A 12,499-nucleotide genomic window follows, 5' to 3' on the forward strand; every position below is an offset into this window, starting at 1 on the left:
CGTTTTTTTGAAAGTCCCGGTAACTTAACGAGCCTGTAAAGCGGTTCTGTTTTCATTGAAGATGGAGATTTCAAAAGTTTTGAAAATGATACGATAAAACTATCAGCTAAAGAAACAAAAATGACTGGTTTGAATGCCAGAACTTGCTTTCCTATCCATTAAATTTTGAGTTTAAAACATGGCTTCAGGCCTGTTGAGTTACTGGGATTTTCGAGAAATGGGCCTCAGGCTGGGTTGGTGTGTGGTGTTTTTGGGCAAACTCTTCACCCTCACAGTGCCTCTCTCCACTCTCCATCACCCCCCCCCCCCCCCCGGATGGGATGTAAGTTCAGCATTTCATCAGGCAAATTGTGCAGGAAGCCTGATGAAATGCTGAACTTACATTCCATCCAGGGCGGGGGGGAGTGGTGATGCAGTCAAACCTTAATTATCTGGACTCATTGGGACTTGGGTAAATAGTCTGGAGAATCAAGAGTCCAGAGAATTGAAAATATGAATATTAATGGGACAATAATATAAATAAAAGAAATAAAGAAATCACATTTTTAATTCTAAAAGTCTGCTCCAATGACTCTCTGAGCGCTCAGTCTTTTAAAAGTGGAGGAGGAAATGTGGTGTTTTAAATGCAATTTTCCTGACTTTAAACATAACCTCTGAATTTTTTGTCTCTTAAAGTCTTGAAGATCAAAGCTGATTGATAGTCATGAAAAAAAAAAAAAAAAAAAAAAAAAACGGGACCAGAGAAAAGTCCAAATAATCAAAAAGTCTGGATAATCTAGGTCCAGATAATTGAGGTTCCACTGTACTCCTAATCACCTAATCACAAGCTCTGGTTAGGTAACATGGGCCACTTACCCTTTTTTTAATGTTCAAATTTTTTATCAGCAGTTCAAATGCCATTTTATTTTTAAGAAGTCTTTTAAACAATTTTTGTACTTTGACAGGCAGAGTCATAAGTAAGGAACCATAAAAAGATAACAGTTACTAATCTTGAGCAATATTTCTATGAAAGAATGGGAAGCACAAAATTACAGTGAGGTAAAGGGCACCTAATAGGAATAGCACCTATGGCCATCTGAGTACCTCCACTGAAGTTTTGAAAATTAGTCTTCAAATATAAGATATATTTTCATTTATAGTATTTTTGAAAGAATATAAGTTGGAGGCAGGCAAACAAATAAAATTAATTAAAGAATTTAAATTTATTTGAATTTCCCTACCTACATTTTCTACATTTATACTTCTTATCATTTGAGGCAGTGTTGTCTTTTAGTTCCTCAATCAGAGAAGAGAGAAGATCTTTTGTCACTGACTGCTTACCTAAGTATAAGAAAAATTAAAATATCTTGTAAGTTAAATTTTTGCATATATTTCTAAAATATTCCTTTTCAAAAATTATTCAATACCACATATTATAATCGACGAAAACAACTGAATCTTTGCTCTAAAATGTTTGTCTAACAAATTTCCCTAAGCAAACCTGAGGCTACTGTTTTGAAAATTAAAAAAGCTGAGTGAATACTCGAAGTCTATCTATTAGTAAGAGCAAATTTGTACAACCCGTTCATTACGCATGTATACCAAAGAGTTTTCACTAAACGCTACTGAGAAGAACAATTAAGAACAGTTGTGAACGCTTGAATCACTCGTCTGTGAAACAGTTCATGACAATATAAGTTGGAATATACTGGGCTGTTCAAAACAAGTGGATTTTTAGCCAAGTATGAGCCAAGCACATTCTGTGTAGCCAAAAGGTCATGGATGTGCACAAATAAGTGAAGTGCTTTTGAATATAACTGGCTTTTTGCTGATTTTTGTGACTTAACAGTCACCACCACCCCTAAAAAATCATTACCCTTAGTACTTAGTTGATTGAATGAATTTTCAGAACTGTTGTCAATTGTTGTTTCATTAGCATGTGTGAAAACTCATTGGAATTTAACAAAAGGTTATACAAATTCCCTCTAATGTCTGAAAAAGTTAGTATTTCTTCACAGACTTACTCTGTATATGACTGGCCAACAGTTGCAGACGGTACTGTTTGTAAACAGGATGAGTTTTATCAACTGTATTTCCCATTGCTTCGTAAAGTTGAAGTTGCTCAAGAAAGCCAACATTGGGACTAAAAAATATACAAATTAAGCAATCAAACAATCAACCTCAAGTCAAAATAAAATAAATTCATGGTAAATTAATTATTTGAATAAAAATGCTTTTTGTTTCTTTAATGTACATGTTACAAGTGAAGGAGTCTATAAAGGTATTACAACCTATAAATAGTGTTTTCTTCCCAAGAAACTTTCATGTCTTCATAATAATAGTTATGATCATTTCACCTAATATCTTACTTGGCTTTGGGATGAATTTTCTTCATAAAAGCAATGGCCTCATCCACTGACAACTGGTCTGACTTCATCAGATGAGCTAACACAACAGTAGCACTACATGACACACCTTCAAGGCTGCAGATCAAAGCAAACAGAATTTGTTGGATTCACTACACTTGAATCAAGGAACCAAAATAAAAATTCAGTGGGAAGAGCAAAGATGCAAACATTGCACTTTATTGGAGAGCTGAGGCTGGTTAAAGTTAAACTTTATTTTTTTAACTTTGTTTAAGTCAAGAAAATGAATTAGAGTGCTATACTGGCTAATCACACATGTAGTTGCCAGTTACATAGTACCCTGTTGAGGTTAGCCTTGGTGTAACCATGATATCCTCCCCCCTTCTCACATTATTTCTCCTTGGGGGGAGGGTACAGTTACACATAGGCTATGTTGAGGTCTATGAGAAATGCAGCAGTAATAGTCTTGTGGGGTTATTGCCATGAATCAAGTTAGCTGATATTCATTGTATGAAAAATGGAAAAAGGTAATTTTTTTAATATATTCCAGGATCCCCAATATTCCACGTTTCCTGATTTTAAGCAAAAGCTTCAAGGTTTCACGATCTGCATGTATATATAGTATCACAGTGTGTTTACGGTGTAGATCCGTGAACAAATCAACCACTGAAAATCGTACTAACCAGTGAACGATCACATTTTGCTTGTTTTGTAAGCCTGCTGTGATGAAGTCAGAACATTCGTCAAAGAAACTTAGAAGATCTGCTTCGGGTTCATCTAAGCAAGTGATATGCCTTATTGAAACTCCATCTTTCTCGATTTTGAGAGGTTCACTGTCCACAGTAAGGATTCTTAAAGTGTCATTTGGCAATTTGACGCTTACTAAATTGCTTGCATCATTCCGTGTTCCAATTGAAAGTCCTTCCCTGATGAGAGGCATTTCCATGCGATCAAAACTCGTCCGCCATGTTTTTCTGAGCCTCTTCGGCTATTCTTCGATGCATGTTCGTGAAGAGTCGGAAGCTCCTAAAAATAATACTGCTGGCCATTAACATCACACTCGAGAGATCTTCGCAATCGACAACTATCGGACCAACGATCGGTAACTGACTCCCGACAACTACGAAATGAAAGTGTGCGAGTGTGGGGATAAATGTCTTTCTCATAAAAGAAGAAAAAACAATAGTCGTTAAAGTACCCCTTATCGCGAAATGGAAGATCCGAGAGATGATGATGACGAAAAACCAAGGGAAAAAGAAGTGTCGCCATTTTACAGGAGGGACAATTCACGGTTACTTTCACTGGGTGACTTGTCTCTGGAGATCCTGGTAAAGATTATGTCTTCCTTGTCGCTTAAAGAAATACTTCGACTCGAGACTACTGGCAGCAAGCTTTCACTTGCTGCAACAATTCATTTGAGAACAAGGAAGTCGGTTGATTTTACTGAGGGAAAGTGGTACGGAGAAATGTCTCCATTAATAACAGACGGTATATTTTCGCGCCTGCTTCAACGATGTCCAGAGGTAAACTTTGTGCTCGGAATACATCCTACGTCGCTGACGAAACGTCGACAGAGACACACAGACGTGTTAAGTGTTGATGGAATCACTGCCGCGTTGACCTATTGTAAGAAGCTAAAATCAATCGGCACTTCTAACATACAAGTTTTGGACGCCATGTTGGCAATCAAGCCAAATTTGGAAATCGCCGGTGGTTTCCGTAATAGAGGCGGAGATTTCCCGATCCCTCCAAACAGTTTTCTGTCCATTCCAACCAGAGTGAAGTTATCTCAGCTGGTACTAACAGGTGTAACTGTGCCATCGTTACCCACAATAGAGGGCTTGACAATTCTTCAACTGCGATGGGTTAAGTTTACAGATCATGAACCTTTCAAAGACTTTTCCTGCCCAAAGTTAGAACATTTTATCATGAAAAACTGTATGGGTGTTATTGAAACTGGTTCGTTCAGTCCACGAGTCTGTATTCCTCTTTTCCATGCATTGGGAAGAGCAGCACATCTGGAACGCCTTGAATTGGTGCGGGTCCCCTTCCCAGGGGGTGTGTTTCGGCATGTTGTTGAGGAAAACTGGCGACTAGGCAGCTTTCGATACCTTACAAGAGTATCACTGGCATCATGCTATGATGCCATTGAGGTAGATCTTGGTTATTTAGTACTGGTATCTGCCTTTCGCTTGGAAGAATTATGCATTCAGCCTTCGTTGACCAAGGATGCAGTCTTCTCAGCATTGTTAATGGCTCATGCAGAATATCCAAGATTTGAAAGTCTTCACCTGGGTTACGCTGATGACTTTCCTGAAAAAGGGAAATACACGGAAGAGGAACTCCAACAGCATGGCTTAATGATTGAAAGAGAGCAGACGCCTGCATTGTCTGATAGAGGGTTGAAACTAGCTCTTCAAGTATTTCCACAGGTTCGCTATTTATCGGTCAGCAATTGTCCAAATTTGAGAAATGCAACACTTTGGCCTACGCCAAATTTGACATGTCTGACGATATCTGATTTGACATTTTACAAGTGTAAGAATTTGTCTTTGGATCATTTTTCTCAATTCATCCGTCAGCTGCCAGCCATTCAGTTTCTCAAAGTTCAGAATATGTTTAAGAGAGAATCTACTTGTGAACTTACTGGACCTGATTGTGCTAATTCTAATGATGATGGCAATCTTCTTCTTTCATCACAAGTTATAAAAAGTGTTTTCTTACAAAAGTGTGGAATAATAAAACTGTCAGTTGAAGATTGCCCAAAACTGAGTTCGATTTCATGCACATCATGCAAAGAACTGTCAGAAGTAAAACTTAGGAACTGTTTATTAAATCGTGCAAAGTTTACATTGTGTCCAGCCCTTGAAATGAAAACTCTCCTGGATGAGTTGTACAATTTGCCTGTAAATGCTGGTCGAATAATCTCCTTGAATCCAACAGAATCATTTGATCCAGCTGAACTGGAAAGACAGGTTTTTGAATCCATGGTTGACTATCCTTTTTGTGTGATCAAAGATGAAGGAAACCACGGTTTTTGTTTACAGTTAGGCTGATACTGTTACTGCCATCATTATTGACTTTTAATACTGATAAAACTGTTCAGGTTTGATCATTGCTTCACTTTTGCAAATTATCTTCCTGGTAGTCTACTCTCTGAGTAGAAGCCCTTTGATCTCTTTGGATCTAAAGTAATTGTAGTAAATAGGTAAACAGGATTAGGAGAAGCCCAGAAATACTGATAATTCACTTTTGGTATAAGCCTTGTAGAAACAAGCCTGTTTTGTGGTTACTCACTCATCAGGGGATTTTATTTATAAGAATATTAATTTTGTAACCATTGTTTCTTTACTATACAAATTTGCATTAAAGGTGTGGGAAAGGAAAAGCTGACCAAATGCTGGGGGGATGTAACCTGTCTCGCACTGGAATGTATGACAAGCATCTCATCAAGGGAGATGTGTTACTGTCTTAGTCACTTCAGTTGCCATGGAAACTGGACTATGGTCCTGTGTTGTAGACCACTTGGCTTGTGTGTTCTAAGACAATCCATTACTTCATTCTTGAATAAAAAGGAAGAAAGAAAATGGCAAGGGAAGGAAAGGATGAAAAGAGAAAAAGGAAAAAAAAAAGAAAGAAAAAACGAACTTTTGTCTGCAAAATATATATTTATTGACATTGGGTGGCAAGTTATGTGACACAAGCAAGGAGATAGTCTTGTGAATGACATTCTACTAGACATGGCAGAAAAACTGCCGACTGGCTCAGAAAAATGATGCAACACATTTGTGATGGACTTATGCAGATAACTTCAGTAGTCAAAAATGGCACATCACTTATCCATGTGCAACAAGAAATCTAAAATCTTTTGCATTTTTGGTTGATCCAGGTTAATTAGGATCCCTCTGTGCTTATTGAGTTAAACGAGTATGTGTTTTAATTGAGTGTGACAATTGATGTAGTGTGTGAAAATGGTGGTGTGCAGCTTCTATCTTTGTTAAAGAGTGAGATTCAGTTGCATCTTCTCCAGTATAAAAGTGTTGAGAAATGGAACACATCTACTTCATCTTTGAGAATTGCTGATAGGTCCTGATAAGCTGTTCTTTATAGAGTTTTGCTACTTGTGTCATCAATATCCAAGCATTGGACTGCAGAATCTGAAGGTCTGAGGTTCGATTCCTCATGGGGACTCAGAATTTTTTCTGTCCCATGCCCATGACCAGAAAAAAATCGTCTTTCTACAATATCTTTGCTGTTGCCCAAATCCTTCTCATCAGTTGCTCTGTCGTGGGGTAAGAGCAGTTTTTTATTTTCCCACACTTTTTAGACTTTGCTCAAACTTTCTTATCAACTGTGCTACTATCTTCCCCTGAATAAACTCTTTACGAAAAACTCCTGCAATACTTTCTTATTAAGGTACACATAACTGTTTTTGGGTAGAGTTTCAGAGAAGATTGTTTTAGAAAGTAATGAGGAAATTACATAATATATATTTCATTGTCTATTATTATCTTAATAAACATGTTTTATGTTCAGTAAATTAAGTGCATGAGAGCCTTCTTTCTTTACCGCATACCTTGAATGTTTAAAAAACAATTTACATTTGTGTTTATTTTATTGATAAAATTGGAGAGTTTCAATTTTTTGGTGTGTCTAATTAGATCAGAGTAATTTGAATCTGGAACTGCGGGGAAATAAGTTTTGGTTGGAAAAAAAAGGGGATTTTTCTTGTTTCACCTCAGGTTTTCACAACTTTGTTTTACTTTTGTGTTGTGCAGGTTTTCCTGCCCTAGCGGAGATGAGTCCAGGTAGCTGAAAACAAAGAATCTAACTAAGGATATAGCCTTTTGGCTGCCTTTTTGATAACATCATTTACATGGGTGTTCCGTGACAGATCACTTATGATTGTTATTCCTAGTAACTTTGCACTATCAACGAGCTCTAACTCTTTGCCATGTACCCTAATTGGCTCAAATATTGCCCAATTTCTCGCAAAAGAGATTCGAAGCTTTTTGCATTTCTCGTTGTTGAGCTGGACTCTTAGCTAGAGACCACTCGACTACCTTATCAGCAATAATTTGGGCACTACTAACTCCGCCCTTTCTGACAGTTTCAGATGCATTAGTGTCGTCCACATATTTCCAGACACGCGCGTCATCGATTATCAGGTCGTTCATCATAACCACAAACAACCAAGGCCCTAATTTCGTCCCCTGAGGGACTCCTGATGGAACTGAGCACCACTCAGAGAGGCATCCCTCAGCCAGTTTGATTCTTTGGAACCGGTTGCTTAGAAAATCAATAATCCAATTGATTACACTGACAGGAAGATCTAGTTTACTTAATTTATTGATTAGAATGGCAGCTAAAGAAAGCAACATATATTTGTAAACTGTTTTAGATGTAGATGTCACAGAAAAAAACAAAAGAACAAAGGTGATTGAATTCCAAGCTCACCAGTAATCCATCGGGTTGCACGAGGGAGCAGAGAAGGAATTATATTGTGGAAGACTGGGACCAGTCCATGAACACGCGGGCGAATGAGCTGGACAAAATTACGGAGGCAGTCGGTAGCAGCGAATGCTGAAGGATATAAATACACAAGTTAGCTAAGTTACCGGTCTTTTCCTTTCTTTTCTTTTTTTTTTACTTTTTAGTCGGCTTTTTCCTCCTTTCATTGCCACGGTAATATTTGTCTTTTTATGGGGGGTCCGTAAAGGGAGGTCCGTAGAAGGTCCGTGGACCGGTCCGTACAGGGATCCGTGGACCAGGTCCGTAGGGGGTCCATGGACAGGGGGTCAGTGTTTTCGGGACACCCCAAATGGGTCGCTTGACAAGCGGTGTACAGCTGAAGTGTCCACAGTTTTAGCCCAAGGTCTTGTGATCTTGCTTTTCTTGACATGATCCTCCACGGAATTTGGAAGCGAAGAGTAGCGGCTCAAACACTTTTGGATTTCTCTCTATAAAACTAGAACTTAACATGCAGATTTCTTCATGTTTCTCATCACTTATTTCGTCTCTACAGAGAGCGATAGCTCGGTAAAACAATTTCCATCTCCACTGACAACGACTTCTCTCCTCAGCGATACTTCACAGGAAAACGTTAAGACAGGTTCTCTCGGACTGAAGTTACGAAAATAAATGGCGGACAATTTAAATTATATTTCTGACGATGAAGAGTTGAAACGGCTGGGAAATATAGCTCCAGGTTTATTAGATGAATCAAACGAAGAAAAACAGCTAGATGACCAGCACATTTCTTCATTTATTGAAGAAAATAGAAACAGCAATACGACAACGCGCAAATTCCGTTCCGCTTCGCCTACGTTAACGATACTACACAACAAAACGTCTAATAAGATATGATAATATAAGAATAATCGCCCGACTGAGAAACTCGTTAGTATTGCTCCTCGGGAAACCTCTACCATCTCGTTTCTCAAGAAAGTGAGAAAACTACGAAGAAAATTTTGTTGTCGACGCACATCCAGCTGACCACGTGCGGCAAACCAGCTAAACAGGGTTGACCAGACCGCGCATACTGTGCAGTATGGGATAGGGGGTTTCCCAAGTGCAGCACATCGGCAGTACGAATTATCCTTTCGCCATTTTGGAGTTTACATTCTCCATAGCACCTCTTTCGTACCATTTAATACCAGTTTGATCGTTAAAGGTTTCCGTGTTGGTCGATTATCGACGAAATTTCAAAGAGGTGCATCCGATCATGTAATGTAAGTACATGTGCCGATTTCTGAGAACTAACTTTCGTATATCGCTGTGTTTCCACGAACGCTAACCACAGTAGAGCTCTAGGTAAGGGCGACTTAAGATTTAGTTATGCTGCTTGGATGAATGCACGCTTTTTGTACCCAGCGTGGCACTCCAAACATCGTCAAACCTTGTTTATTGCTCGATCTAGCTAACGGACACAAATATTCGTAAATTTGTCAGAAGTAGTCGGTAATCTGACATTTCCATTTCTACCAAGTTCCATAGACCGCTTTCATAAATGGCTGCCGGATTAATATTCTTTTGTTTAAATTCAAATTAGCCCTTCTGGCCTCGTTCTCCAGTATAAAAATTCAAAAGAATACATTATCTCAAGCGAGGCCAAAAGGGCTAATTTAAATTTAAACAAAAGAATATTAATCTGGCAGCCATTTATGAAAGTGGTCAATCGTTACCTTTCTTCTCCAGAAACCATATTATTTTTATCTCCACAAGCAAGAAGTGTACGCATGAATGTACAATCAACCTCGTAAAAGATTTTAAAGGTTCCTACCATCTCTCGAATTGATACTTCGACAGTTGTTTTGTGCTTGCAGTACTAATCTCGTCACAGAGATCAAAAACAAATGAGAAACCTGTATCAGCATCGAATATTATGTTAATGTTGTACAACAATCGTCAGTAATGTCGCAATCTGATTGGCCAATTTTCTGTTGACAAAGCAGACTTTTGTCCGATTGGCTTCTTTTTGCCACTTGTGTCCAGTTTCGTTAAACCGCGCGGCCGGCCGCAAATATTTATCGAAGATGCCATCCCAATTTATCTTTTCCTTTTCGATCGTTCGTTCGAAAGAATACTCAACGGGAAAGAAAAGGGCTAACAAGTCGTAAAAAGCGACGAGGAAGACGTTCCCAGAAATCGATAATTGTTTGATCAGATCAGTCCCTTTGAGCCACGAGGAATTGATCGATGGTGACAGTCGAGAAAGTTGAAGAGATCGGGAACATCATCTTCGTTGAGAAAGCGAGACGCTTTCGCAAATGCTCAAATTTGCTCGAGGAACTAGTGAATATTACTGAGGAGAGCTTCTTACATGGGGATCGTTGTGAATATAGCGTGCGACTCTCCCAGTGCAAACAAAGTATTACGGCCAAGTTTTGTATTTTGAAGACGATGGCCTTACGAAGCCGAACCATTGAATCAGAGGCGACGCGAGCTCTCTTTGAGAACCACACAAGGAACATAATTTGCATATCGATTTATAAGGATTTGTACGGGATTTTCTACAAGATAACCATGGAGATAGTTAAAAGCGAAAATATTAAATAAAAATGGCTTACCTTAATCTATACGTGTGTTGTTTGCTCCTGGTGTCGTTATTTTACCGATTTCACTTGATTTAAGTGGTTTTTTTGGTAGAGAACCAGGATTTAAAAAAACCGCTTAAATCAAGTGAAATCGGTAAAATAACGACACCAGGAGCAAACAACACACGTATAAAATAAGGTAAGCTATTTTTATTTAATATTTTCACTTTTAACTATCTCTATGGATATCTTGTAGGAAATCCCGTACAAATCCTTATAAATCGATATGCAAATTGTGTTCCTTGTGTGGTTCTCAAAGAGAGCTTGGGCCGCCTGTGATTGAATCGGGAGGGATGTGTTGACGACAATTCTCGATGATGAGCGTAACTCACCTTGAGAAGCTGAGATTACTACTCAAGCTAGAAAAACTGAAATTGAAGTACAGCGTTTCTGAATTACTGTTTTAGCAGGTTCTCAACTTCTCGTTCTTTATTGCTCTAATTTACTTTGCAAAACTTAAAACGTTTGACCTCGACTGCATGTGGCAAGTACAAGGTCATTGTAATTGTCTTGAATTAAATACATTATTGAATAAGATAAAAATTTAAATATAAGGTTATTGGCTGAAATTTGCACAATTTTTCTTAAATGTTCATTTTAAAATGGAATCTATTTTCTTGTATCATTTATTACAAATCGAAGTTCAATCCAGAATGTCAAAACGCGCAGTTAATTCGTTGGAGTATTTCAGTTGAGTGAAAAATGAATTGAGTTGAGCTTTCCAACCATTTATTGGAAAATCGCAATTTCTGACTGTTGGGTTTTTTTAAGTTTAAGTTTACTACAAAGAGAGTGTTTTCAAAGAGAGTGTTTTCAAAGAGAGTGTTTTCAAAGAGAGTGTTTTATTTTTCTTCACAAAGATGAGTATACAAAAATTATTCTTTGTTTTAATCCCAGTCGCTTCTCACATCTTCATTATACAGCGACTCTTTACTATAATCCCACTTTTTAATATTCAGACAGCAACTAGCAATGTGCGTCATTGGGAATTGAGCGATGAAAGTCATTCTATTAGCCTGAGTGCTCTGTTTTGCCAAGGCGGGGTCATGAACAATTTGCCCAACACATCACAGTTACGTATATGTGAACGATCCTTCGCAGTAAAGCACTATTTGAGCAATAGTGAAAATCAAACCTGAAAAAAATTTCAGGCCTGCACGGGATTCGAACCACTGACCTCTGCGATACTAGTGCAGCGCTCTACCAATTGAGCTAACAAGCCAACTGGGAGCAGGCCATCAAATTAATTCGACATAAACCCGTAGATGATAAATCAAACAACAACAAACATATGAACATATGTATGAACTGCGGTTATGAGACGTATATGTGAACGATCCTTCGCAGGAAGGATCGTTCACATACTGCGAAGGATCGTTCACATATACGTCTCATAACCGCAGTTCATACATATGTTTCATATGTTTGTTGTTGTTTGATTTATCATCTACGGGTTTATGTCGAATTAATTTGATGGCCTGCTCCCAGTTGGCTTGTTAGCTCAATTGGTAGAGCGCTGCACTAGTATCGCAGAGGTCAGTGGTTCGAATCCCGTGCAGGCCTGAAATTTTTTTCAGGTCTGATTTTCACTATTGCTCAAATAGTGCTTTACTGCGAAGGATCGTTCACATATACGTCTCATAACCGCAGTTCATACATATGTTTCATATGTTTGTTGTTGTTTGATACATCACAGTTAGTTGATCACAAGCCCTCAGGGTACTGAGTGGGGGTATTTCGTTGGAATTGTCGTCAGTCTGTTCTGTTGTTCGCTCTGAGACTGCCACAAATCTGCGGTTTTCAAAGAAAGCCCCTCTAATTAATAGTCTGGTGATCCTCGCGATTGCGTTACAGTTTTGAATTTCTTAACGTAACGCCGCCAAAAGAAAGATTCACGCGATTGCGGCGATTGCGACGAGTTCCGTCACAAAATTCATCGTCTATCGACTATCGTTCCCCGTCCATCCTCTTGGTTTTAGTGCATGCCAATTACAGATTTCTTTTTCGCAAACTAGAGATTTCAATTTGAAAAAATAACTGTTGCTTCGCACTTATAAT

The 12,499-nt window shown here is 38.5% G+C and overlaps 2 protein-coding genes across 2 annotated transcripts in view; one reads left to right on the forward strand and one right to left on the reverse strand.

Moving 5' to 3' along the window:
* LOC111319130 (dual specificity protein phosphatase 12) overlaps window positions 1-3,403 on the reverse strand; it is a 5,064-nt gene extending 1,661 nt beyond the window's left edge. The window contains exons 1-4 of the mRNA XM_088757576.1: window positions 3,029-3,403; window positions 2,349-2,462; window positions 2,004-2,122; window positions 1,221-1,320 (exon numbers count right to left, since the gene is read on the reverse strand). Of these exons, the coding sequence (XP_088613702.1) occupies window positions 1,221-1,320; window positions 2,004-2,122; window positions 2,349-2,462; window positions 3,029-3,291 (596 nt within the window). The 5' untranslated portion in view covers window positions 3,292-3,403. The remainder of the gene's footprint in view (window positions 1-1,220; window positions 1,321-2,003; window positions 2,123-2,348; window positions 2,463-3,028) is intronic.
* Window positions 3,404-3,406: 3 nt separating this feature from the next.
* Window positions 3,407-6,885, forward strand: LOC111319129 (F-box only protein 38). The gene has a single exon (XM_022921957.2). It carries the CDS (start codon window positions 3,557-3,559, stop codon window positions 5,399-5,401), a length of 1,845 nt encoding a protein of 614 aa, XP_022777692.2. The 5' UTR covers window positions 3,407-3,556; the 3' UTR covers window positions 5,402-6,885.
* The last annotated feature ends 5,614 nt before the right edge of the window (window positions 6,886-12,499 follow it).

Source organism: Stylophora pistillata, chromosome 4, assembly GCF_964205215.1.
Source record: "Stylophora pistillata chromosome 4, jaStyPist1.2, whole genome shotgun sequence".
Classification (NCBI taxonomy): domain Eukaryota; kingdom Metazoa; phylum Cnidaria; class Anthozoa; order Scleractinia; family Pocilloporidae; genus Stylophora; species Stylophora pistillata.